This window comes from Vigna umbellata, chromosome 1, assembly GCF_029865625.1.
Source record: "Vigna umbellata cultivar VRB3 chromosome 1, Vumbellata_1.0, whole genome shotgun sequence".
In the NCBI taxonomy this organism is placed as follows: Eukaryota; Viridiplantae; Streptophyta; class Magnoliopsida; order Fabales; family Fabaceae; genus Vigna; species Vigna umbellata.
The window spans coordinates 18,142,571-18,168,904 of record NC_142165.1 but is presented as its reverse complement, the minus strand read 5'-3'; the positions used below and the strand labels follow the sequence as shown (position 1 = coordinate 18,168,904).

The following is a 26,334-nucleotide window of genomic DNA, read 5'->3' as shown; positions in this document are numbered from 1 at the left end:
CGAACACAAAAGTTTGCTTTTTTTTATAACTATTTTATCGTATAAGTACGTTGTCAAATAAATCAATGTGTTAAAGAATCGTTACTCTTATTCTTTAGCATGGCCAAATCCATGCACGTGCAATGCTTTCACTCACAGCAGCTTAACTTGTTAGACATTCTGTTGAATCAGAAACTGTACGCTCACAGTTATCCATATGATTAATCGGACTACACCAAGGGGAATTAATAATGCTATTTCAATCTCAATTTTAAAAGTCTGGTAAATACTTTGGTTTGGTTGATATGGTACCGGGATTATTGGCTATAGTTTCTCATTTAGCTGCAAATTTGGTGGGTATTTTATAACAGATTATAATGTATCCAGTAACCAATACGATACAGAATAACGCATTAATTGATAAACGGCTAACAAAAATAATGACAACATAAAATGATCTATCCCATCGTCACGTTTCTCTTTATGGCATTGTGTTGGAAACCGGAATGATTACGTAAAACAGTGATGGAATTAACTTATTTTGTCATCGAAAGTATTCATAATACTTATCGAATATGTTCAATTAAAACATAACTTTTTTACCAAAATTAAGATACGTACACACGCTAACAAGGTTAGAAGGCAACCAGAGAATAAGAATGACTCGCGTGGGGTGTTGGAGTTGGATAACGATTATGGCAGCGAGTGTTGAGTCAGCATGATCGACGTGGTCACGGATATACACCTTTTTACGCTTGTCTGTCACACACGTCGGTGACCCCTTCACCCTTTTCTCCGCAACAACGGGACCCACACAACACACAAAAAATGAGATTGTTATGAATTAAAATTGAAATTTTGGGTAGCCAAAGCATAAAGTAAAATCAGCGCAGAATATGCTTTGCGCTGTTACGCAGATTATCCTTTCCTTTTTTTTCTAGCTCTTGTTTCAGTTCCTTCCTTCTTATCAATTCCTTCCTAAATTCTCTCATTAATTTTCTCCAAAAAAACAACCACTTTTTCAACCGATCCTAATCCTTTGCTTAAAACCCTCACTCACCAACTTCTTCAGCGTTTTCCGATATTTCCACTAGAAACAACGAAAACGAAAGAATTGGCATGGAGCTTTTAACCGTGGTGGATGATTTTTTTGTCACGGCGTCTCTGGCTCTTCTTCTCACTTTCATCGTCTTGAAGCTCGTCGAGGCCGTCAACGACATTCACGCCACACCAAAACGTCACCTCCCTCCCCATCCGCTCTCTCCGCTTTCTCATGCCGAACGCTTTATGGTTCAGCGCGCTCAAAGCAAGACCAAGGTCCGTTTTATTAGTCCGGTTCACTCTGTAACCGAATACAAGATACAAAACCCCACGGTCGAACCGGTTCCTCACGGGAAACTGTTCTCTGCTCAGCCGGCTCAAATTAAGAGTGTAGAAATCGAATGTGAAGAAGCTACGATCGAACCGGTTCCACCGGTTCAGCCCGCTGAAAGCAAGGACACGATCTGTTGTATTGGTCCGGTTCAAGCTGCCACGTCATCAGACATTGAGCGCAAGATAGAAGAGGCTGTGGTGGAATTCGATTCCAACGTTGTTCTCGAGTCACTGGTAAAATCACAAACAGACATTGCTGTTATAGAGGAAATAGCAGAGGCTAATGAGGGAACAACACGAGAGTTTGACGAGAAGAGGGACGTGGAAAATGTTGAAGACCCTTCCACTGAAATTGAAGTTTCTGCTGTAGAAACCGGCGTGAAAGAGAATGATTACAATGATGATGATGATGATGATTGGGAAGGGATTGAGAGGAGCGAGTTGGAGAAAGAGTTTATGGCAGCTACGGAATTTGTTACTAACGAGGGTGATCGATTGGAGAGTGTTGGAAGCAACGTGAAAATGGATTTGTATGGGCTTCACAAGGTTGCCACGGAAGGGCCTTGCCGTGAACCTCAGCCAATGCCTCTCAAGCTCTCTGCACGTGCCAAGTGGTATCAAATTTCAACTTACTTTACATACTCCCTTTTTTATTTCAGTGTTGCCAGTTAATGCTTCGTGTGATGTTGTTATGCCTTGTTTGTCGAATTGCCTAATTCGCTTTGCTTTCGTTGCTCTTCTGTTGTTCGAAGCAATAGTTAGGATTTGATTTTGTATCTAACTTATCCCAGTAAACTTTGTTTAAACAACCGTATAATAAATTATAACTGGGTTTCTGTTCGAAACATTACGGGCCACGGGGTAAAGAATAATAGTATCTAGCTGGTTTTTTTAGAGATCAGTCACCGGCATTGTCATCAATAACAAAGTTAACAAAAATATTCAATGGTGCAATTAAGAAATATTTTATCAATTATCTTGATGCACACAACAATATTATACAATCTATTGTGGGTCCATTTTATCTGGTAAGTTAAGCGATCCTAGATTTTAAATAACATGACAGAGTGCGTTGTTAAATAGAGATATAATTTTTAGACTTGCCGAGATTAGCTATAGAATTCACTTTTTATATATGTTAGGAAGACAGGTTGTCTGTTTTTCTTTTTTTGAGCATCAAGATGTTTTTGAGTGGTTAGGAAGAAGAGACTAATTCTTTCCGCTGCTCAAAACTTACCCAATTGGGTGTAAATTTTACCTTGTGTTTTATATTAATAATTAAAGTGTTCTTGTAATCTATACTCTGACTAACGTTATTTAAGAATGGGAGTCGATCCACATCCCCTTTATGAATGAGCTTCTAATGTTCATTTCAATCACTCCCTCAAAGTACAAGAAGCAAAGCTCAGTTTGTGTTAGATTATGTGGTATTGTCAAGTAAAGTAAACACAGAGTTCTCGTACATTTGATTAGGTAAGGCCGTCTTTGTCATACTAATATTTGGATCGATGGAATGAAATGTAATGGAGTGAAAAATAATATATTGGAGTAAAACTTTCACTTCATTCTATGGATAGATTGTGGTGGAACAGAACAAAGTTCTCACTTCATCTTATTCCTCGCCAAAAAAATGAAAGCAAATAATGGAACAAGATGGATAAGATTACCAATTTAAATAACGAAATATAACACTATTAGGTCCATTACAATTCCATTTCCTCCATTCATCATTTTCCATCAATTTAAATATAGCCTAAAAGACATAAGAATTACCATTCAAGAGGGTCAGAAAAAATGTGTCAAAACACTCTAACATGATAATCAATGTAAACAACACATGCGGCCGTGCTGTACAAGTTACACGGTATGGCTTGATTGCTAGTTATAACAACAGGGTTGAGAGCTGCTTTTTATGAGTGATCGACAGTACTGATTCCGTTGTGCAAGGAATGCTTGGCAAAAGCTGGGGAACATGAATCCAGAGGTTGCAATGGAGCAGTATATCAGCCTTCTTTCGAACAAATTTCCTGAATGGATGAAAGATACTTCAACTGTGAGTTTGCGCTGTTGAGGCATATTATGTTTTAATATCTTAAAAGCAAGAAAAATGATTTTTTGACACACCTAAATCTTTTACATTTATTTGACACTACTCTTATTTACTTTTTTTCTTTCTCCTTTCTTAAAAAATACAAAACTTTACAGTTTTATGACTATTTTATCGTTATATCCTGTGTCAAATGAATGTAAAAGTGTGTGATGATACAATTTCTCTAAAAGCAATAGAATTGAAGCAAATCCTTTTGCAGGGAATTAGTGGTCATGAACAGACAAAGCCTGAAGTTTCTGAGTCCGCTGCTTCTGATCTGAGAACAACTTGGTCTCATCAGCAACTGATCTTAGCTAATAGGTAGTTGATAATCGTACTTTTTGTTATTATCTCTGATTTTGTTGGTATATTTTGTTTTATGATGGTTTCATCTATCTTTCAGGGAACTTGAACAAGAGTCTTATTCCGAGGAGCGTAGCCCACTTGCAGAGTCAGATTTAAATAACAATGTAAGATCTTAAAATCATTCACAATTCTACATTGACTAATAATGAATAATATCTTAGATAAAATTTAAAACCATTCACATTTGGACACATTATTTTCGTTGTCAAAATAATTAGTTACGACACTTTATCTGAGATGAGCAGCTATATAGCAAGTAATCACACAAAATTGTAGAAGGAAAATTTAATAAGGCAAATTAGTTGATGACTGTTGTTCATGTTGTAAATGTGGGATATCATTGTTGTGTGATTTACTTGTGTCACTTCGCTGCTCTGTCATTCTTTGGCCTCTAGCTGAATTAGTTCTCAAAAACTGCAAACAAGTGGAAATCGGCATGACAATGGGATGGGATCAGAAACTGATTTTACTCTTCCCATTTCTGATTCCATAAATGACAGGGTGGGTTTGAATTGAAAATTTGTGTTATTTTTGTTGAATTTTATCATGTTTAGATAAATCTAGTAGGAACCCATCATATACTCTTTAGTAATTTTAATTTACTTATTCATTTTTAAACTAATTTTATATTAAATTATTAAATATATTTTAATTTGAATATATAAAAAATTAATAGATAGCAAAAAATAATAATGCAATTATATTTTTAGTTATTGTATAACTTTAAATTATTTATTTAATTATTACTATTTAAATTATTAAACTATTAAACTAATTGATTTATATTTTATAATTATATAAAATAAAGGCTTTTATATATATATATATATATATATATATATATATATATATATATATATATATATATATAATGTGCGATTTATGTTGGAATGTTGATAATCATTGCTTTTTACTATGAATAATTCTACATGGATAAAAATAAAGTTAGAAAGATTGATGAGTATATATAAGTTTGAGATAATTTTGTATGTTTTACGCCTTATAGCATTTTCTTCCTTCCTTCTAAATGATTTTGCATAAAAAAAGTTTCGATGCATATTACCATCTACACTTCTATATGTCATGGCCAGAATTATTTCAGTAACTGATAATTGAAACTGTACAGACATAAGTTAGCTTAATTAGCATGCAAAATTTTTCAGGTTAACAAATGACAGGATTTCTCTGCTAATTTCTCTCCAAAGAAGACTGATTCCAACTGTCTAAGTTTGTTTCCAAGTACGAGAGATTCTTGGGTTGTTTGTTTTCTCCTTTGGACCTTAAATTATTTGTTGATCATGATTGTTCTTTAATATCAAGTTGTTAATATATTTTTTGTACATAAATAAATGTGTGTATAGGATAATGTACGCATGCTTCTGGTTGTTAATAACTAATTTATTGATATATAATGGCATTGATAAGTAGATGTTGTTATGCTATCTGCTTAAATATCTCAATTTCATAAACCGTATATGGTATTGAACTTTGCCAGTGAATAATGATGAAAATATGTTCTTTTGTATCCCTTAAAATATTTCAGAGTCAGTTTTAGTTTATAGTTTTTTATTCTTAAAAATTTCTTTTGCCCGAAATGTTTTGACATTTTCATGAATATCATGGTGACAATAATCATTTCCATCTTTATTATTATCAAAAGAGAAATCTGGAAAATCTCTTACTTATATTTCCGTGTCTACAAAGTTTTTATTTCCTTGATATGGTGTTAAGAGAATTACATTTTATTGTGATAGTTGAAATTGTTTTCCAGCTCTACATTAAATTGTTTTAAAATTCAAAAGATATTGCTAGAATCATATAAAGTTAACTAAACTCTTTTTTATATATAATTGAGTATAATATTCCCGTTATAATAGTTTTGACGATGTCATTTCTAAAAATTCATCTTGAACCGTAAGCTCTTTATATCTCTTACTTTTTTATTTATTTATTACAAATCTTAAAAAAGTGAATGTGTAATGTTTTTAAAATTTGTAAGCGTGTAAGTGTAAAATTTTTAAAGGGCTAACTGTAATGTTTTTAAAATAAAAGAGAATTTTGTGGAAATTTTAAAAAAATGCATTGTCAACGTAATTTGAAAGAATTTCGCGCAATATTTGTATAATTTACTTATAAGCATATTATTATTATTATTAGCGTAAAGACACGTTTATGTGTTGTATTTTTTAAATATTTATAAATTATTTAAATTTTAATAGTAATAATTAAAAATATAAAATTGGAAAAATAAAAGGTGTATATAATTATAGATATAAGTAAAATAAATTTTAGTTATTAAAATAAAAAATATTATAAGTAATATTGTGTAAATAATTTTTTATTACGAGTAATTATTTAAATTTAAAAAAGCAATTAGTAAAATGATAAAAAAAAATAATTCTTTTATAATAAGTAAATATTTGAATTAAGAAAAAATAGTTGTTAAAATAATAAAACTAAAAAATAGTTTTTTATTAACAATTATTTAAATTTAAAAATAATAATTAAGAGGGAAGATTAAAAAAACAAAAGCGGACACAATTTAATAATAAAAGAATAAATAATTTTTTTTATAATGAATAATTATTTGAATTAAAAAAGTTAGTTATTAAAATAATAAATTGAAAAATATTTTTTATAAAGAACAATTATTTGAATTAAAAAAATAATTATTAAAATAATAAAACTGAAAAATATTTTTTTATATTATGAATAATTGTTTAAATATAAAAAGTAATCATTAAGAGAATAAAATTAAAAAAACAAAAACAGGACAACAAAAAGAGTGAACTATTTATAAACATGATTTTGTTTTAAGTGTAACATTTAAAAAAAATAACTCTTTTTGGATTAAAATTAACATTTTAAAGACAATAATACATTTTACCTATCAAAAATTGTTTTAAATATGTTTTAGTTCTTTAAATTTGGTGTAGATTTATATTTTGTCTTTTTGAGATTTATAACTATTTAGAAATTTGAAGTTTTTTTTTCAAATATATCATTGTCTTTGATATCATCAAATTAATACTAATAAATTAATAAATTATAACAAGATGTAATTTATGTTGTCCATTTCTTCTTTCCCTCTTAGTCAAATTTTTTCACTTTTTTTATGATTTTCTTATCTTCTTTATGTCATCTTTAATTTATAATTTTGATTATTTGTTATTTTTGTATTTAGTTTAAGGTTTCGTATAAATTTAATAAATTTATTATTCATAAACTGTTACACTAAGACATTTCAAAATATAAAAAAAAAACATTTATATAATTAAAATATTATTTTTTAACATGCTTTTGTACTCATGTTAAATAAACTTAATTATAATAAATTCTAATTAAAACAATATTTTAAAGGAATATAAGATTAAAAGTTAAATAAAAACATAAGTATATACTCATAGCATATTTTACTATCAAAATGAACACTTAAAAAAAATGATAAAGTATTTCATTATAAGAATATAAAGTAAACATAGAACATTAATAATTTATAATTAAATAGATATTTAAGTAAAGTCATTAAAATGATAGACGGATTAAAATAAATGTTTGAAATAAAACATTAAAATCTAATTTAAAATTTAGAAGACAAAATAAAACAAATCTATTTCAAATTTCATGAATTAAAAATCCAGCAGTCTATACTTTGCAAATGAAACTGTACCTTTTTGTTAACCTTGTCTAGCCTATTGCTTCCTGCACTCCAGTAATTATTAACTGCACCTCATAATAAGAGGAAATAACTCAAACGCCTTTCATCACTCCACCACACTGCCATTATTACTCCCGCCACGCTGTCAGCGTCACCGTTAATGTTATTCTAGGAAAAATAAAAGAGTGAGAGAATGGTGTAAGAAAAGAAGAAGAGAGAAAAATATGAAAAAAACTCATTTCTTTTTGTGATTTGTGATCTGAAAAACTTTTTGTAGAACACTATTTCAGAATATATTATATATATATATATATATTTGTTAATTTATGTAATTTTTTTTAAAGTTTATCAAATTTTGAATTTTAAGTTTTAAGGTTAAAAATATTTAAATAATTTATGATTTTTTATTTTCTATTTTAAATTAAAAATAAAAATTATTATAATACTTTTATGTTTAAAGTAATTTTTTATGAATAAAATTTTTTTTGTCAACTAAAATTTAATATATTTTAAGAGATTAGATAAATTAGCAAATCTTTTATTTATATATATATATATATATATATATATATATATATATATATATATATATATATATATATATAATATCTCATATGTTTCAAAAATTCTATTTCAAAAATCACACTTCAAAAATCTTATTCTGAAAAATTGTTTCGAATTTTTTCTTTTGAAAAATTCCGAAAAGACTGTTTTCGAAATATATAATCCGAAAGTGACTTTTGTAAAGGATAAAATTATCATCAGGGGGTGCAAAAAAAAATTGTGGTGGGTGTGAACGAAGTAAAAGCCCCTTGTCTTTAATGCATTTATATTATAATTTATGTGTTTTTCGTCATTTAGTAGCGTGAACTCAAGCATAGGGCTGGGCAAAAATAACTTAACTATACTAAATTATAGTTAACTGTACTATTTTATACTAAAAAAAACTAATCTATTTTAACTAAAAACTAATTATACTATTGTCTAGTTCAGTTTAGAAAAACTGAACTTATTATATTTCTAGTGCAGTTAACTAAAAACTGAACTATGTTTAGTGAGTTCCTATCACTTCTACTTTCATTTTGTTCTAAAACTGTAAGTTAGATGAATAACTCTATGAAAAACTCAACCTAGTTACGTGTAGTATTAATCTTATCTCACTTTTAAATACTTATTTTTTCATTTTTTTATTTCTTATGCTATGTTTAATTATATTTTAATTTGATTTCTTTTACATTTTTAATTTTTATTTATATTTTTAATATTTTTTATATTATTTGATATTTATTTATACTATTAAATTTTTTTAAAAATATATGTTCGAAATATTTTTATAACATTTTATATTTATTTTTGTATATATTTTATGATATTTGTATCTATTATTTGTATGTTATGTTTTACGGTTAAATATTATTTATTATGTATTTATTTATGGGTTTTTTATACTTTTGAATTTATTTCTTAAAATTTTATTAATTTTTAATTTTTTTAATATTTGATATTTTTCAATTTGAAATTTTATTTATTTTTTTCGTATTTTGTAATTTGTTTAAATAGTTTTTGTTTATTTCAAAATTATCATTTGTTTGTATAAATAAATAAATGTTCTTTTTCAAGTCTCTTAAAAAGTTAACTATTATTATAATAATTATTAAAATAAAATGATATTATTAAATTTATACTAAAATAATTATATATTTTAAAAAAAACTAAATTTTATTATATTGTAATTATATTTCAAAAACTCATAATTATTTTTATAACTTAATAAAATTAACTATAATTGTAAAAATAAAAAGATAAAAGTACTTATGTAAATAATTATAAAATATAATATTTTATATATATATATATATATATGAGAATTCAGAAAAAGGTGAGAAGAGAAAAAATATGAGAGTTTTTATATTAAACTAGATAATTGTCAAAATAAAAATATTTCGAATAACGCAAAACAGAGATAAACAGAAATATTTTTAGAGATTAAGTTTTTAATCTATATAAAATAATATATAAACAAATTTATATTATTAAATTAAACTATATTTAATATGAGAATCAAATTTTAGACATTTTATATTTTTAAATTAATAATAAATAGTAATGATAAATAATTATAGTTATTAATTTAATTTTAATAATATGATAAAATAGTACCAATAATATTTCATTAATTTTTTTAAATTTTTTATTATAATTATTTACTAATTCTAATTATATAGATTTATAATTTAATTTTTTTAAATGCTGTGATGTTATTGAATATTAATTTATTTGTTTGTAATTATTAAAAAAAATCAAATTGAACTAATTCTTTTAACTCTATCGATGATTAGCCATTGACAGTTGTACTAGTGCAAAACCACATTTATTTATTAGAAAAAGGTGTATTGTAGTTAACTGAATTGTTTTGTAGTTAACTGAACTAAAAATTAGTTTAGTTCAGTTTTATTGAACTATTTTCTAGTGCAGTTCAGTTTTTTTAAACTATTTTATAGTTAATTGTAATAGATTTATAGTGCAGTGCAAATAGTGCAGTTTGCCTACCCCTACTCAAGCATGTCAAAGTTGAACAACTTTGCAATGCCATCGAATTTATACTTAGTGTTCCATTACATTCCCTCAAAACTATATACCATAACCAGTAGAGTTTGTCTTTATTGGACTTTGTCTAAAAGATAAATATCTGCATTTCTTTAATTCAATGCCGCAGGGGTTAATTTATGTATGAAATGAATCATGGACAAAGAAAATATTCATATTTAAAGTTATTCTTATCCAATTCAATAGACATATTAAGAAACATAGTCTAATAAAATCTTTAAGTTTTTTAATTATAATTAATATTCCAGTTAGAAACATGCAACGGAATATTCACGGTTTTGACAAAAACCAAGGTGTATTAGTTTACTTAATAAAAAAATAAAATTTTCTCTTTTTAAAAATTGATTTTACTCACAGACAGAATTGCACATAAAGGTCCTACATCCCATTATTAATATCTTTAAAAAGAGATTAACTAATTACTAAGAAATAATTAAAACTTATCATCGTAGATAATAGATTTAAAGTTAGAAATATGTGTTTTAACACAAATGATAAACAACACCTCATTCGATAGACAAAGAATCAATAATTTTTCTAACAACAACAACACTCCTCAAGACACACTTAGTGAATTTTAAAAGATGTAAAACATATTAGTATTAATTTAAATTTTCTGTGAATATTAACTTTTTTTCACTAAGAGAAATTGCATTTATAAATAATCGATAGCACACAAATTTTAAATGCATGTTCGACGAAAACCAAGAAGGAGAGATAAATTGGTTCTATTTAAAAATTTGATTTCCTTTAAAAAAAATTTCGAAGTGAATGAGTAAAATAGAGTAAGGATGAGAAGATTCACACAAGCAATTTTTATACTGGTTTGAATCAAAAGATTTTACGTCCAATTGTTGATCATTCTAAAAGGAGTGATTAACTTTTCAATAAAATGTAGTTCAAAATACAATAAATGAATACAAGATGAATTAGAAACATCTCTCTTAACTGATAAAAGATGACAAAACATCTTTCTTCGACACACGAGGGAATGAACACTTCGAATCTGCTTGGTAGAGAACCACTTCCAACTCAAACACATTAAGTAAAACTTCTCCTTCTTCAAGCACCGAATCTCAAGCTTTCTTAAACACTTGGACTCAGACTATTCTCTGTATTCTATAATGGTTTAAGCTAAGTATTTATAAACTTTATATTTGAAAATTAGGTCCGAAAATTAAGAGTTAGATTATCATAAGTAATAATCAATTATTCCCGAAATATTTTCAAATAATAATTTCTTAGGATTATCCTTAGTGATAATCGATTATCACATATTTTTATGAAAAATAAAATTATTTCTAAGTGCTGTACGACTTGAGTACTACCTATTAACTCTTGAACTACTAAATTAATTACAATACAAATTACAAGTCTTTAACAACTAAGTTATTGATTCTTCAAAATATTTCTTGAAACCAAACACTTATTTAATTCTTCAACACTTCTTCATGAAATATCATCATCAAAATCCTTCATTGAAGGAAGATGTCAATATACTTCTTTTTGCTAACAAAAGACAATTTTTTTTTTATATTTTTGAAATATTAAAATTTAAAAATTACAATAAGGCTTTATTCTTAGATCACACAAGATGGTTAGGAAGCATTTTGATCAAAATTAAAAAAAAATTATAAGTTTAAAATAAAATTTTAATATTTAGATGAAGTGATTTGACATATAATTTTAAAAAAATTATTTTAATATTAATATATAAGTCACAATTAAGTTTAGTTACTAATATGATCGTATTTTGGACACATACAATATTATCTTATTTTAAAGAAAAATTAAAGATTAATTGAGTCAAATGATAAATATTGAAACTAATTAAATACAAAATATTTACATTTAGTATACGTGACACCGACCATGACACTAATATTATTAATATTATCACTTAATATAATATTAATCTTGACACATAAAAAAACTTAAAACTGAAATGTTACAAAGAAGACATTAATAACATTTATAAAAGATTTTAAAAAATGATTAAAATAAACTCATTTAATACAAATTAAAATTAACTTAGAAAAAAAGTAAGAGAACCGAACTAATAAAGAGGAAAAAAATTTGGGATAAAAATAATAATTAAGTCAAATTTTGTCACAAGAAACTAATCTGTGGTGAGATTTTCTATTTTTTTTCTCAAAAAATAATTTTATAAAAGCAATAAATAATTTATAAAAAAAATTAAAAAAGTGACGAGAATTCAGGTTTATAAAAAAAAAATTGTATTGTGAGAATTAATGTTATGACATTTTCATTTGTTTTTTGAAATGGATTTATGGTGGAAAAGGAAAAACGTGTCCTTGTCACCACACCTTTGTGTCCAATCAAACTCTGGTCATTAATGTATTATTGAGTTGTATGGGTCGAAAATACTGCATCATGTTATATAAGACAGCACGCAAGAAGGTTAATGCATGTGAACTGTGGAAGAGTCTTTGTGCATAGCGTATATATATCCATATCACATCTTCAAAAACCACTTTCCTAATGTGTTTAGTTCATATATTATAATCCATGCAGTTAAGCTTCATTCCATCTCAATTATAAACAACATGGTCCCTCACAAACCATTTCTATTAATGCTTCGATATGGTTTTTGTCCTTTTTCTTTTTCTTTACGACGGTGACTTATTAGCTACCCTATACATATCCTTTTTCATATCTTAACTGCTCTTCTTTATGTCTATTTATTTATTATTCTCATTAGTTCAAAAATCACATATTTTATAACATAAAAATAACAACGTATAAACGTTACAGTACGTCTACACATTTTATAACGGATAATTTTACTATCAACCATGTATGTTAAATTTATTTGACATTTTTAGCGGTTTTCTTTGGAGAAATGCAGAATGGTGTGAAAACGAGTCGTCAAAAAGTCATGCAAATTATTATGATTGGTTGGATATGTATGACACGAGTGGGTGTTATTTTCAAACCTGTTTTTGTCACTAATGGAATATTATGTAATTTGTTTTTCCCAGTCATCTTAGTAATCAATATAAAATTTATTTAACTTTTAGTTTGATGAGAATTTATTCTCTGTATATCAATTAATCAGAAATTATTATTAGTCTGAATAATGCAACCAAACTTATGATTGAAAACCATTTCTTAAACATCTGAATGACGTGTAAACGACCCTTAGACTTTATGCATATATTATCAATCCCATTTTTTTTTCTTTTTGATGGTGGAATTTATGTAAATATTCTTCACCTTCACCTTTTCTTTTTATTTACCCTTAATCGTGTTTGCGTCTTAAATTTTATTAAAGCAAAGATCATGATACTAGTTTTTTTTTTCCTCTCTTCCTTCTTTATTGGTGATTCTTTCATTTTCTCTGGCAACTCAGCCTTCTATGTTTATGATTTAGACTGGTTCGACAACTATTGACAATTTAGAAAGAGATTTGAAAAAATGAGGGGAGGATGGTCTTAGTGTTCACATCATTCTCTTAAATTTGGTTGATTTCTGAATGATGTTGACTTCCAAATAAGTTCAGCATGGTAAGTAAGATTTGACAGAATATGTTGTGTAGAAAATTTGTTGTTTTGTTCACTTAGCTGGCTTGAGCTCACTCATTTTTTTACGAAATAAATATATTTTTTTATCAAATTATTTTTAGATATTATTTTTCATTTTAAAAACAAATATATATATATATATATATATATATATATATATATATATATATATCATGATCTTTATGCTTTATAAAAGTTAAATATAAAAATAATATATATATATATATATATATATATATATATATTTAATTTAAGAACAAAACAATTTTTTTTAAAATATTAAAAAAATATTAGAAAGACAACTTCAATATTATAGCTAGAGCTGTCAAAACGGGTGATCCGACCCGACCCGACCAGACCCACCACGGGTTGGCCACTTAATGAGCCAACCCAACCCGACTCATTTATTAGCAAGCTGAAAAAATTCGAACCCGACCCGACCCACCACATGTCGTGGATTAAACGAGTTGGCTCATTGACTCACTTAATTAACTTTTTTTTCACCCTCTTCTTATGATATTCTTATAACATATTACTTTCATTGATCAAATTGAAATAGTAATAATTAGACCAATTGATATAAAAGAAAATGAAACAAAAGAGATATATTGTTATATATATTTTAAGCTATCAAGCATAAAATTTTGCCAATTTAGTTTAATGAGACGTACGCAATCGTTTGACCAACAAATTACATATAGCCGTTAACAAAAATATATAGCACAAGATAAAACTGTCATGCTTGTAGATAGGTCTAAAAACAAGATAAAACAAATGATATATTCCTGAATTATCCAATCTATAATATTATCTATCTATTAAATTGGAGTCTTGAATGGATAAATTCACACTATTATGCTCTCTTGAAGCATTTTCTTCTTTATCTCCATCTATAATATTATCCAATCTATAATCTTAGGATTTTATTTGCAGAGGAAAACTTTTGGAAAGACAGCAACACCAAAGGCTCTATTTCTAGGTAAAGGTTGTGCGTTTTGAATAATTAATTTGATTTTAACAAAAAAAATAGGATTTGAATAATTAATTTAATTTAATTAAAAAAAATATGTGGATTGGTGAGCCAATCCGATCCACCACGGGTTCAACCCGTGTGAGCCGGGTTCTTAGTGATCAGGGTCAAAATTGGCTCGCATAAAAACTTTTGCATATTTTTTCAACCCAACCCGGCTAAAACCCGTTGTGAGTCGGGTTAGCTCATGGGTTTCAACCCATTTTGACGACACTAATTATAACTGTTCATTCTCTACCTATCCATGATGTTTTCATCATCATCAGAAGACCTTATTACGATCCATGACGGTTAGAAGACAACTCAAGAATGTTACATTCTGAGTCTATGGCTTCCAATTCCATAACTTAGTATTAACAATGTTGAGCAAACAAACATGGCCGATACAATAAATTGAGACAATCTCGATCTCAGGATAGGTAGTAATACACGTTTAGAGCCCATTGGAGAATCCTAAATTTTTCCTTTATAGGAGGGCCAAGCTCTGAAGTTAGAATGAACAAAAAGGAGATAAGGTTGTAAGTTAAGTTATAACCAACAATGTCGATCTATTTGCATGGACAACAGTTGACCTACTAGGGGTTTACCTAAGGGTAGCCTTCCATTGGCTATCTATCTTAAGTGAAGCTAGGCTGATATAAAAAACGAAGAGGAAGTTAGGAAAAGAAAGACGTTTGGCTACTAAAGTTGAGGCAGAAAAGTTTTTATAAGTCGACTTCATCAAGAAAGCACGTTACACAACATGGTTGACAAATTCTATGTTGTTAAAGAATGTCAATGTAAAATGACAGTTGTGTGTGGACAATATAGATCTCAACAAAAGTATGTCCAAAGACGCCTACCTATTATTCACGAACTAGTAGATGGAGTTGCCAACCATAATGTATTAAGTTTCCTGGATGCCTACTGAGGCTATAATCAAATTCTTGTGGTTGAGGGTGATAAGCTAAAGATCGCCTTCATTACAAAGGAAGTCAACTACTATTATAAGGTCATGTCCTTTGGCCTTAAGAATGTTGGAACAACATATTAGAGACTTATGTGTTGGGTACAAACAAAGTCCCACATCAAATAAAATAAGGGATGGACATGGGTTTATATACACATAAGATACCTCCATTGGTAATAGGCCTTTTGGAGTAGTACCAAAAACAAATCCGTTAGGATTTGGCCCAAAGCGAACAATATCTTATCAGTGTGGAGATCTACCAGATGAGTCATGAGAGGTGGAGAGCAAGAGATGCTCAGTGACCATGGTGTACTCGAGGATAAGAAAAAAAAGACTTCCGTTGTAGGGGAGTCCTTTGTTTGAGGGGAGGATGTTGGGTACAAACAAAGTCCCACATAAGATAAAATAAGAGATAGACATGGGTTTATATACACATAAGATACCTCCATCGGTAAGAGGCCTTTTGGAGTGGTACCAAAAGCAAATCCGTGAGGGCTTGGCCCAAAGCGGACAATATCTTATCAGTGTGGAGATCTATGTGTATGTGTGTGTGTTGTCCCTCCCTACATTATGGATAGGGTGTTCAAACACCTAATCGATAAAAGTGACAATATACGTAGACATCATGGTAGTTAAATCCCTAAACCTCTTTTAGTGTTTGTAAGATATGACTGACATATTCTCAGCTTTATGAGCATACAACTTGCAACTTAACCCAGATAAATGCGTATTCAGAGTAGATGAGGCAAGTTCCTTAGTTTCATGCTAAGCATAAGGGAATTGAGGAAATGAGAAGTCTCAACAATGTTAAAGAGATACAATGTTTCTTCGAAAGGTTAATGGCCATTTTCCGATTCCTCCTAAGGTGTGGACAAGACTCACCTAATGATAAAATTGCTGAAAAAGTCTATCAAATTCATCTAAGATAACCAATGTTAGAACAAGTTCGAACAACTCAAACAAATCTTGACATCTCAAATTTACAACAAACGATAAGTAAGTTCTTAAAGACAATAAATATACGTACCCCATCTAATTCGTATATTTGTCAACATTTACCCTACTTTTATAACTAATAAAAAATTATACTCCCTCCTTTTATAAACAATCAAAAGCTAATGAAAATTGTTATAACATTTAACATATATAAAAAATATCCAAATGTAAATTAAATTAAGACAAAGGCTCACTTATGTTTCAGATTCCAAACTGAAAAATAATTTTATTGAAAAATGCATTCCATTGGACGTTATATTTTACAAGTTAATTTGGAATAAAACTTTACAGTTAGAATTAATAATCGAAGGACATTGATACGAAAAAGAAATTAAATTTAGGTATTTGTGAAGCAGACGACCGACATATATTGACGGTTGATGGTACCTTATTGTTTGTTGCTGTAATTAGGGACCCAAAGGATGAAATGTTGAAGTGAATGAATGAGTAAAGTTAATTATAATTTGGGTTTGAATTATTGGAGAAGTGCTTGAGTAGTCAAAAGTGTCGAATTGTTTAATCAAAACATTAAGTATAGATAGGAGATTGCTTAACCTACGTGTTTAGCATTAATAAGAAGTAGGTCCTCTCCAGCTAATTGCCTTCATAAAGAACAACAAACAAGTTTACAACTTGGACAATCTATCTCTCATACGTCTCTATTCTCAATCATTATACCTTTTTTCTGCTTTCTCTTTTTAACACTCCATTTTCTTCTCTAAATCAACGTCATTTATCAACACTCTCTTCTCAATTCTTACACCACCATGCTTATTTTAATTTTAAAAATTTTAGATTTATCCTATAGTTTTTAATGAAATATATATTAGCTATTTATTTCTATAGTTTATATATGTAGAAAACCTTAAAGTGATAATATATAATTAAAATAAAGGATGAAAATAAGATGAATATAAAATTATTTTATATATTTTCATAAGTTTCCTTTAACGAAGTTTGATTTGAACTACATAAAATATAGTTACATTAATTAAAAAAATATGTTTCTCATGTATATTATTTCACTATAAAAAATCATTAAAAAACAACTAAATTTAAAGACAAAAATAATTATTTATTATATTACCAAATTAAAAATAATTTTATAAACTAAAAATTATTAATATTTAAAATAGTCTATATTACTAATAAAAAATTATAATTAAGTTTTGAATTAGAATCTAAATTGATCTCTAATACTAGTTACAAAAATTTTAGTTTAATATTATTTATTTTAAATTAGTCTCTAATTAAAAAAGTAAAGACTAATTTAGAATCAATATAGTTAAAAAATTTAGTAGTTAATGTTAAAGTTAATTTAGACTTTAATTCACAAATTAATTATAATTTTTTATTCTTAAAAACTATTTTATATACTGATAACTTTTTAGTTTATAAAATAGTCTCTAATTTATCAATGACTAATTATTTTTGCCTCTAAATTTAATTATTATTTAATAATTTTTTATAGAGTTTATACATAATTATACTAATACGTAAAATGTATGTCCAAAATACGTCAACAATATTCACTTACCACTTACTATATTAAGAGAAAACTTCTCTCTTCTATATTAAGAAATACCAGGTTTGTTTTTCATTTATACTTACATAAACATTAAGAACTTCATCCTCAACTTTAACTAAACACTTGTCAAATCCTCATTACAATAACTTGAGATTAAAGTATATAAAAAGGTTGAAAGGTTTGTTCACTTAAGTAAATCTATCAATCTAACTAGACTTATTAATAATTATACTCTTTCTATATTATAATATGCTATATATATATATATATATATATATATATATATATATATATTATAATGGTCGATTTATAAGGTATAATATGTGTGTCCCTTGCTTCCACTCTTAACTAAGTGCTATAAAGATGATTCTTCTTACCATAAATTAAAGGCTATCTGATCTTGGAGAATTAATATATATTTTGATATTAGAAAAGCTTTTTTGTCAAAATATTGAAAGCTTCTTTTCGTGTGTAAAATGAGTGGATTGTTAGTAGAAAAAGCTTACATCACATACTTAGTGTTTGTCTTAATCATGATTATCTCTCTCCTTCAGCAGTTAAATATATGAAAGGGACGTAATCTGAATTTGACACTACCGACCTGACCATAGTCGTGAAAAAGAAGAAGAATCTTGTGTTTTGATTTCTCGTTGATTGAATTTCTTTGTCCAAAAGTTTTTAGACTTATTTGATAATACATAAGAGAGTACTCGAATTCAATAATTTATAAAAGACAGTCATTAATTAGATTTTACTTACTTCTCGACTAAACCATACTTATCAGTAGGTGAGAATTTTTCAGCCTTATGACTTCTCAAGTACATCAAGTTAATGGAATTTTATTGTACCAAAGAAAAATATTCTTTTAATAATTTTTTTTTGACAATTTTTTACAACAGTAACTTACGTAATAACTAGTGATTAGTTTATTTTAAATATACAGATCAATAAATTAACGATACATAGTCTATTGTCAAAAATTATTAAGAAAAATTATTAATCTATCATAATTCTTATAAAAAATGTTATCAAAATATAAAAAAAAAATAACTTATTTGATTAGAAAGATAACATACATTCATGTATGATGTATGATGAAAGATAATGCATGAAACAATTATACTTAATTAACAAAATAGGTTTACATAGTTTGATATGGTTAGTTAAAGAGTTTTTGTTTTCTAGTTAATTCGTTCTAAATTGCTTTATAATTAAAATAAAAATATTATTTTATATATGTTGGTCACATTTAGAATAAAAAATAGAATAGCTGTGTATCACTTTTCTTTCTCTAAGAAAAGGAAGAGAATTTTAGATACGTAGAAATTCATTTTAGTGTTGTGCTGACAGTATTTCAACTATTCATTTTCATAAAAAGCTATATGCAATTGTTTAAAATTTTAAACAAAGTACGATGATGACGTCATCGAAAAAGCTACTTTGTCTCCTTACCTGTTCGACTTTTGCACCCCCACCATGTACGTGTGTTTTTCCTTCATAAAGCAAGAACTAAGTTGCTTCTTTTAATCTTTTTCTTTTTTTGTTTTCTAAAAAAACAGGTCTCAACAAAAAGATTATGGGGAATAATAGACCATTTTCAGTGCTTCAGAATAGAAGGAAAAAACATGGCAAAAAGATAGATATAACACATTCTACGACTAAAAACAGAGAGGTACAAAGAAATCTGCATCTCTTAACCCATTTTATCATCTGTGGCTAACAAAGTATTTTGTCTAGGGTGAGAAAGGAAAAGGTAAAATTTATATACCAGAAAAAGAAAAGCATTTCTTATTCATTTTATAAACTCTTATATTCCTATGGCTCAACTTCAACTGTTACCATATCTTCAACTCAACAATAAATACCTCACAAATCCCTCAGTCAGAACCAACACAACCAAAACAGAGCAATGAAGACGCAAATTCTCAAGTCTCTGCAAACCATTATTCTTCTGCTGCTGCTGACAGCGTTCTTTAGCAGCACCAACACCAAAGCAGAAGAAAAGCAAACACACCGCCAAACCAAAAAGACCTACATAATCCACATGGACAAGTCCACCATGCCCGCGACTTTCTCCGACCACCTCAACTGGTTCGACTCCTCCCTCAAATCAGCATCAGCCACCGCAGAGATCCTCTACACCTACAAACACGTGGTTCACGGCTTCTCCACCAGGCTCACACCCCAAGAAGCAGAAACACTCGCGAACCAACCAGGAATTCTCTCAGTGACCCCAGAACTTCGATACAAGCTCCACACCACAAGAACACCGCAGTTCCTCGGACTCGACAAAAGCACCACGCTCTTACCCGCGTCCCAGCAACAGAGCCAGGTCATCATCGGAGTCCTTGACACCGGCGTCTGGCCCGAGCTGAAGAGCCTCGATGACACGGGCCTGGGCCCGGTACCCGCCACGTGGAAAGGCGAGTGCGAAGTTGGCAGCAACATGAACTCCTCACACTGCAACAGAAAACTAGTGGGTGCGAGGTTTTTCTCCAAAGGCTACGAATCCGCTCTTGGACCTGTTGACCTAAGTACAGAGTCAAAGTCAGCGAGAGACGACGAGGGGCATGGGAGTCACACGCTCACCACGGCAGCAGGCTCGGTGGTTCCCGAAGCTAGCTTCTTCGGTTTGGCGTCAGGCACGGCTCGTGGAATGGCGCCGCAAGCGCGCGTGGCGGTTTACAAAGTGTGCTGGCTTGGTGGGTGTTTTTCTTCCGACATAGCCGCGGGGATCGACAAGGCCATAGAAGACGGCGTGAACGTTTTATCCATGTCGATTGGGGGAAGCTTATTGGAGTATTACAGAGACATTATCGCGATTGGTACCTTCTCTGCCACGTCACACGGGATTTTAGTTTCCATGTCAGCAGGGAACGGTGGGCCCAGTTCGTCAACTCTATCCAACGTGGCGCCGTGGATAACCACGGTGGGAGCGGGAACTTTAGACCGCGATTTCCCTGCTTACATAACGCTCGGAAACGGAAAAACATACACCGGAGCCTCGCTTTATAGCGGTAAACCCTTGCCGGATTCTCCGCTTCCTCTCGTTTACGCTGGCAACGCGAGTAACTCTTCTGTTGGGTATCTTTGCTTGCAAGATTCTCTCATTCCTGAGAAGGTTTCAGGGAAGATTGTGATATGCGAGAGAGGGGGAAATCCCAGAGTGGAAAAGGGTTTGGTGGTGAAGCTAGCGGGAGGTGCTGGAATGATTTTGGCCAACAATGAAGCTTACGGGGAAGAGTTAGTTGCTGACCCTCATCTTCTTCCTGCTGCATCGCTGGGCCAAAAATCAAGTCAAATTCTTAAGAGTTACGTTTCTTCTTCCGTAAATCCCACCGCTAAGATTGCTTTCGTAGGAACCCATTTGGAGGTTCAACCTTCCCCGGTTGTGGCGGCTTTCAGCTCCAGAGGACCCAACGCTCTCACGCCCAAGATTCTCAAACCGGATTTAATAGCTCCAGGGGTCAACATTTTAGCCGGTTGGACCGGCGCGGTTGGACCGACCGGGTTGACCGCTGACGATCGCCATGTCAGCTTCAACATAATTTCCGGAACCTCCATGTCTTGCCCTCACGTCAGTGGCTTGGCCGCGATTGTCAAAGGCGCGCACCCTCAATGGAGCCCTGCGGCTATTAGATCCGCACTCATGACAACAGCCTACACGAGTTACAAAAACGGCGCCGCAATTGAAGATGTTGCGACTGGGCAACCTGCAACGCCGTTCGATTATGGCGCGGGACACGTGAATCCCGTGGCTGCCCTTGATCCTGGTCTGGTGTATGATGCCGACGTGGAAGACTACTTGGGATTCTTCTGCGCGCTAAACTACACATCGTTTCAAATCAAGCTTGCTGCGAGGAGGGACTTTACTTGTGACCCGAAGAGGGAATACAGAGTGGAGGATTTCAACTATCCTTCGTTTGCAGTTGCTTTGGAGACAGCTTCGGGGATTGGGGGTGGTTCGGATGCTCCCCATACTGTGAAGTACTCTAGGGTTTTGACTAACGTCGGAGCTCCGGGAACGTATAAAGCTTCGGTGGTGCCGTTGGGGGATTCGAATGTGAAGATTGTGGTGGAACCGGGGACGCTGAGTTTCGCGCAGGAGTACGAGAAGAAGAGCTATACGGTGTCGTTTACATACACCTCCAAGCCCTCCGGGACCAGTAGCTTTGCGCGTTTGGAATGGACGGATGGAAAACATAGGGTTGCAAGCCCAATTGCGTTCAGCTGGACATGATTTGATAAGGGCCTGCCGAAATTGTGTGGCCCAAAAGGCCTCGTTTAATATATTTAGCACATGGAATAATAATAATTATAACGACAACAATAATTGTACATAAAAAAGTATTGGCGCATCTGCATGTATCATTATGGATTACTGGCTCTATCAATTATTCATATCTTATCTTTCCACTTTACCTTTTTCTATTATGTTTCATAGAGATGAAAATTGAATAAAAATAACTTCAAATTTTAATTTCTCAATTCATATTTACTTTCTAAATTATGTACCGTAAAACTAAAAAAAATGTACTATTATTATTTATATATATGAAAAAATATATTTATATCACCTCGAAAAAGGTTCCGCATGTCTAATTTGTACGCACACTAGCCACACTTCATTTTGTGCGTCTGTCAATTCTTTGTTACTGTACAGAAAAGTGATATAATATTAAATTTGCCACGCATTTATTAATTCGATAATGTATATTATTTGAATTAGGTAGTAAAATAACAGTGTACATAGTAATTCATAAAAGAAAGACGTAAAAGTTAATTATTTCACTCATTTGTTTGGTGGCAATAAAAAGAACGCGAAGCGAAGCAGGATGAAGCAGTACATTATTGACCACAAACGTTGGAAAAACATTACGACCATTATCACGCGTTACATATCCGCATCCAAAAAATAAAATAAATAAAAATTGGCGAAAAAAACATTTAACGAAGGTCACGAGAACAACCTTAGTCCTAACCTATTAATTACGTTTTGGATACGCTTCATTCTCGTCCAGCTAACGAATAATCAGAACCGTTCTCACGGATCCCTCGTTCTTCGCTTCTCCTTTCTTTACTGCGTTTAATTTAACGAATACCCGCATAGACCAATTTTATTAGTTTATCACTGCAGCAGAGGTTTCATCGCCTAGGGTTTTATACACTGAATTCATTGTTTTTTCCCAAAAAAATTTTCAATTATTATTCGGAATTTTTGGTAAACTAAAATTATTCATGGCGTCGAGTTTTGACCGGTGGGAAAAGGATCCTTTCTTTAACGCCGCCGAAGAAGTTCAAGAATCTGCAGACAGGTATGTCCATTTACATGAGTTTTGTTCGATTTTTGTTCCAATTAGTTTTGTGCTTTTATTTAATTTATAATTTATTTTCTGCTGAAGAGGAATATACTGATTTAGGTCTGGAAGTACAACTTGACTTAATTTGTGCCTTTTTCTACTCTACTGAATTCGAAGAGTTGGGAAGCTTGATTACTGAAATTTCTAGGTTTATCTGTGTGCACAATCATGTAATTTCTTCTTGTTGATTTGTTATCTTTGTGTTTTTGAAGGATGGAATCTACTTATAGGATATGGTTACACGCGACAAAAGATGCGTCCAGCATGTGGAACTCTGATGAAGTGTGTAGAGATCTATATATTGCGCTTGGCACTGCCAAATGGCAGGTAATTCCTACTCACGGTAAATGTCTACTAGAATAGCTAGTTCATTTGAAGTATTTTGTTGTTGAAGTGGAGATATGATTGTATGTTTGTTGGAAAATGCAGTTAGAGGAATTTGGGCGGGCAGTGATGCCAAGTTATGGCAAAATTTCAAGTGATGAAGCGAGAAGTAGGCACCAACAATTTATCACTGCCATTGAGGATAAGATAATGAAAGTTGAGCATTCGATAAGTGAATCGGTAGGCAAGGCATCTCTGCCTTGGTTTCGTTTAGACGAAGGAGAACAGGATGAGCTTGCTTTGTTTCTTTCGGGAAAACCAGAAAGTAACAGCAGGGACATTGAAGATCCACCAGTGACTAATTGTTCGAAGGATTTTCATGTTTCATATGGATGGGGTGAACCAAAGGGGGAGATATCACGTGGGCATCGCAGGGTGGCCAGTGCTAGTGCTGATATTGGATTTTGGAAAGTTTCAGTTCATGATGATGCACAGCAGTGGAGTTCATCAAGTGGTTCTTCTGGTCCAATGCATAATAAGGCACCCAGTTTATCAGGATTTCTTAGTTCAATGGAATCAGTCTCTAAGTTGAAGTGGTCTAGGAATGCTTATAAAAAGCTGAAAGCAGTGAATCCTCATACAGAAACTGATAGCACACTACTTCCAACTTCTGAATTCAATAGGGTATGTAATCTGCAGTTGTTGTCTCTCATAATGATAACTTGCTTGAGTGATTTTTTATACATTTGTTGAATTACTGATATGTAATATATTTTTCTTTTACTGAAAACAGGGCAACAGTGCAAGCTGTGAAAGTAAGAGTGGCCTTGATAGTTGTGATGAATGCTATGACAAACAACTCCATGGATGGTATGGTGCTATTCGGAGAAAGCTTCAAAGATCTCAATACCAAATTCAATACAGGCAGCCTGTTCGAATAGCTGTTTGGATTTTTGTTCTCCTTTGTTTTATAGGTGAGTTGTTGGTATGATTGTCGTTTGCTATATAATAATTATATGCAGATGCATGCAGTGGAATTTCTTATTAAAAACTTACCACTTTGGTAATTGAGGAATTTTACCTTATTATTCTTTCTATTCTTACTCATACTATTTGTTGAATGATTGTATGGCCTTCTTGCTAACGATTTGCTCATCCTTATCTTCATTCTAAATCTGTTGTGTATGGACCTTTGCTTTCATTTATTACTTCTTTTTTCTTTGAAAAGTCACTCTGTTGCTATCTCTTCATGTTTTTCTGTTCATTTTTTTTTCATTAGTTTGTAAGCTGACATCTTGATATCTTGGTTACTGTTTGAATTTTTGTCTGTCCACACTATGCATTACAGCACATGCTTGCATTTATGTTGGTTGTGTTTACCTACTGATTTTCATTTTTTCACTACGCATTATGTCATCGTGGCTTACACTTATTACTGGTATCCTGCAGCATTAATTGCATTCCACACATTGTAGAAGGAAGATATCAGTGCACAATAAAAAAATGTGTAGCTGCAGACATCACGGGGTATATAGACAAGCTTTTGATGCAAAAGTTCATATAGTCCCACTTTGACACTTGAGCTGGAGATATAGGTTAGATTTTGTGGTTCTGAGTTAAGTTTTGGAATTACAAGTAGAGTCTAGTATAGTTCATGGAAACTCCACAATTTTTTGTTATTCTGCTATTCAATCTGTTCTTCCCTTCTCTTTTCTTAATAGTCCCTGAAGAGCTCTCTGATAAAGGAACTGATAGACATTTCTTGGAACATTAAAATACAATAATTTTTTTTGTGTTTTTTTTATTTTAGTACAATTGACATTAATTACGCTTATTTGACATTTTTTTATTTTCACTCTTCCTATGAAGAAAATGCTGTCACATGAATGTAACTCGTATTACACACCTGTGCTCTAGTTCATTTTTATGTCTTTTATTGTTTGAAAGCATTGAGTTTTGTTGAATTTTTTCCTTCAGTAAATTCTTTCACATCTTTATTACTAGCACTAGGTCCACGTGCATTTTATTTTCTCATTTAGACCTTTTCATTATAGATGCAGTTTAATTAATTTTTTTTGAAAAAATATAAATTTTTATTTATAAAAAATAAAAACGTTATTTAAAATTATAGAAATTTTGTTTAGAAAAAAAATTATTTAGAAAAAAGAATATAAAGTAGAAAACTAAATATCTAAATGTTAAGAAATATCTAAATTAAAAAAATATAGCAATTTAAGCTATTTGAAATAAATTTGATTATTTTCATTGTATTTAAAGATCTAAATGTAAAGAAATATTTTTAAGGATTTAGTGTTTTTATATTTCATTATTTAAATGTGAGGATATTATTTTTTTAATTTTTTTCTGTAGATTTTTTAGTTTCTTTTTTACATGGAACATTTAGAGTTCTTTTTAGCACATTTTGCACAGTATTTACGGGAATTGCATTTTGCACAGTATTTAGGTAATGATGTTGACACCTATCAATAAAAAAACACTCATTTAATAACAAAATAATAATATTTTAAT

At 30.4% G+C, this 26,334-nt stretch overlaps 2 protein-coding genes and 1 pseudogene across 3 annotated transcripts; all 3 read left to right on the top strand.

Annotated features, from left to right (window-relative positions):
• The first annotated feature begins 846 nt into the window (after positions 1-846).
• On the top strand, positions 847-5,250 carry LOC124831264 (uncharacterized). Of its 2 annotated transcripts, XM_047305194.2 has the most exons (5): positions 850-1,967; positions 3,301-3,406; positions 3,663-3,763; positions 3,846-3,912; positions 4,972-5,250. In XM_047305194.2, exons 1-5 carry the CDS (start codon positions 1,099-1,101, stop codon positions 4,981-4,983), a joined length of 1,155 nt encoding a protein of 384 aa, XP_047161150.1. In that variant the 5' UTR covers positions 850-1,098; the 3' UTR covers positions 4,984-5,250. The 2 variants fall into 2 exon arrangements, 1 of the variants encoding a protein (XP_047161150.1); XR_015782234.1 differs by lacking the exon at positions 3,301-3,406 and having other exon boundaries at positions 847-1,967.
• Positions 5,251-19,825: 14,575 nt separating this feature from the next.
• Positions 19,826-22,542, top strand: LOC124831263 (subtilisin-like protease SBT1.7 pseudogene; annotated as a pseudogene).
• Positions 22,543-23,068: 526 nt separating this feature from the next.
• LOC124831262 (Syntaxin/t-SNARE family protein) lies at positions 23,069-25,639 on the top strand. Its single transcript, XM_047305191.2, has 5 exons — positions 23,069-23,436; positions 23,694-23,808; positions 23,911-24,489; positions 24,599-24,779; positions 25,255-25,639. Exons 1-5 carry the CDS (start codon positions 23,360-23,362, stop codon positions 25,278-25,280), a joined length of 978 nt encoding a protein of 325 aa, XP_047161147.1. The 5' UTR covers positions 23,069-23,359; the 3' UTR covers positions 25,281-25,639.
• The last annotated feature ends 695 nt before the right edge of the window (positions 25,640-26,334 follow it).

Bases quoted from the DNA above. Each gene is read 5' to 3' on its own strand.
- LOC124831264 (XM_047305194.2), top strand. From the start codon at position 1,099: ATGGAGCTTTTAACCGTGGTGGATGATTTTTTTGTCACGGCGTCTCTG. The intron at 1,968-3,300 runs GTATCAAATTTC...CCGTTGTGCAAG, and splicing joins CTCTCTGCACGTGCCAAGTG to GAATGCTTGGCAAAAGCTGG. The intron at 3,407-3,662 runs GTGAGTTTGCGC...ATCCTTTTGCAG, and splicing joins GGATGAAAGATACTTCAACT to GGAATTAGTGGTCATGAACA.
- LOC124831262 (XM_047305191.2), top strand. From the start codon at position 23,360: ATGGCGTCGAGTTTTGACCGGTGGGAAAAGGATCCTTTCTTTAACGCC. The intron at 23,809-23,910 runs GTAATTCCTACT...TGGAAAATGCAG, and splicing joins TTGGCACTGCCAAATGGCAG to TTAGAGGAATTTGGGCGGGC. The intron at 24,780-25,254 runs GTGAGTTGTTGG...GGTATCCTGCAG, and splicing joins TGTTCTCCTTTGTTTTATAG to CATTAATTGCATTCCACACA.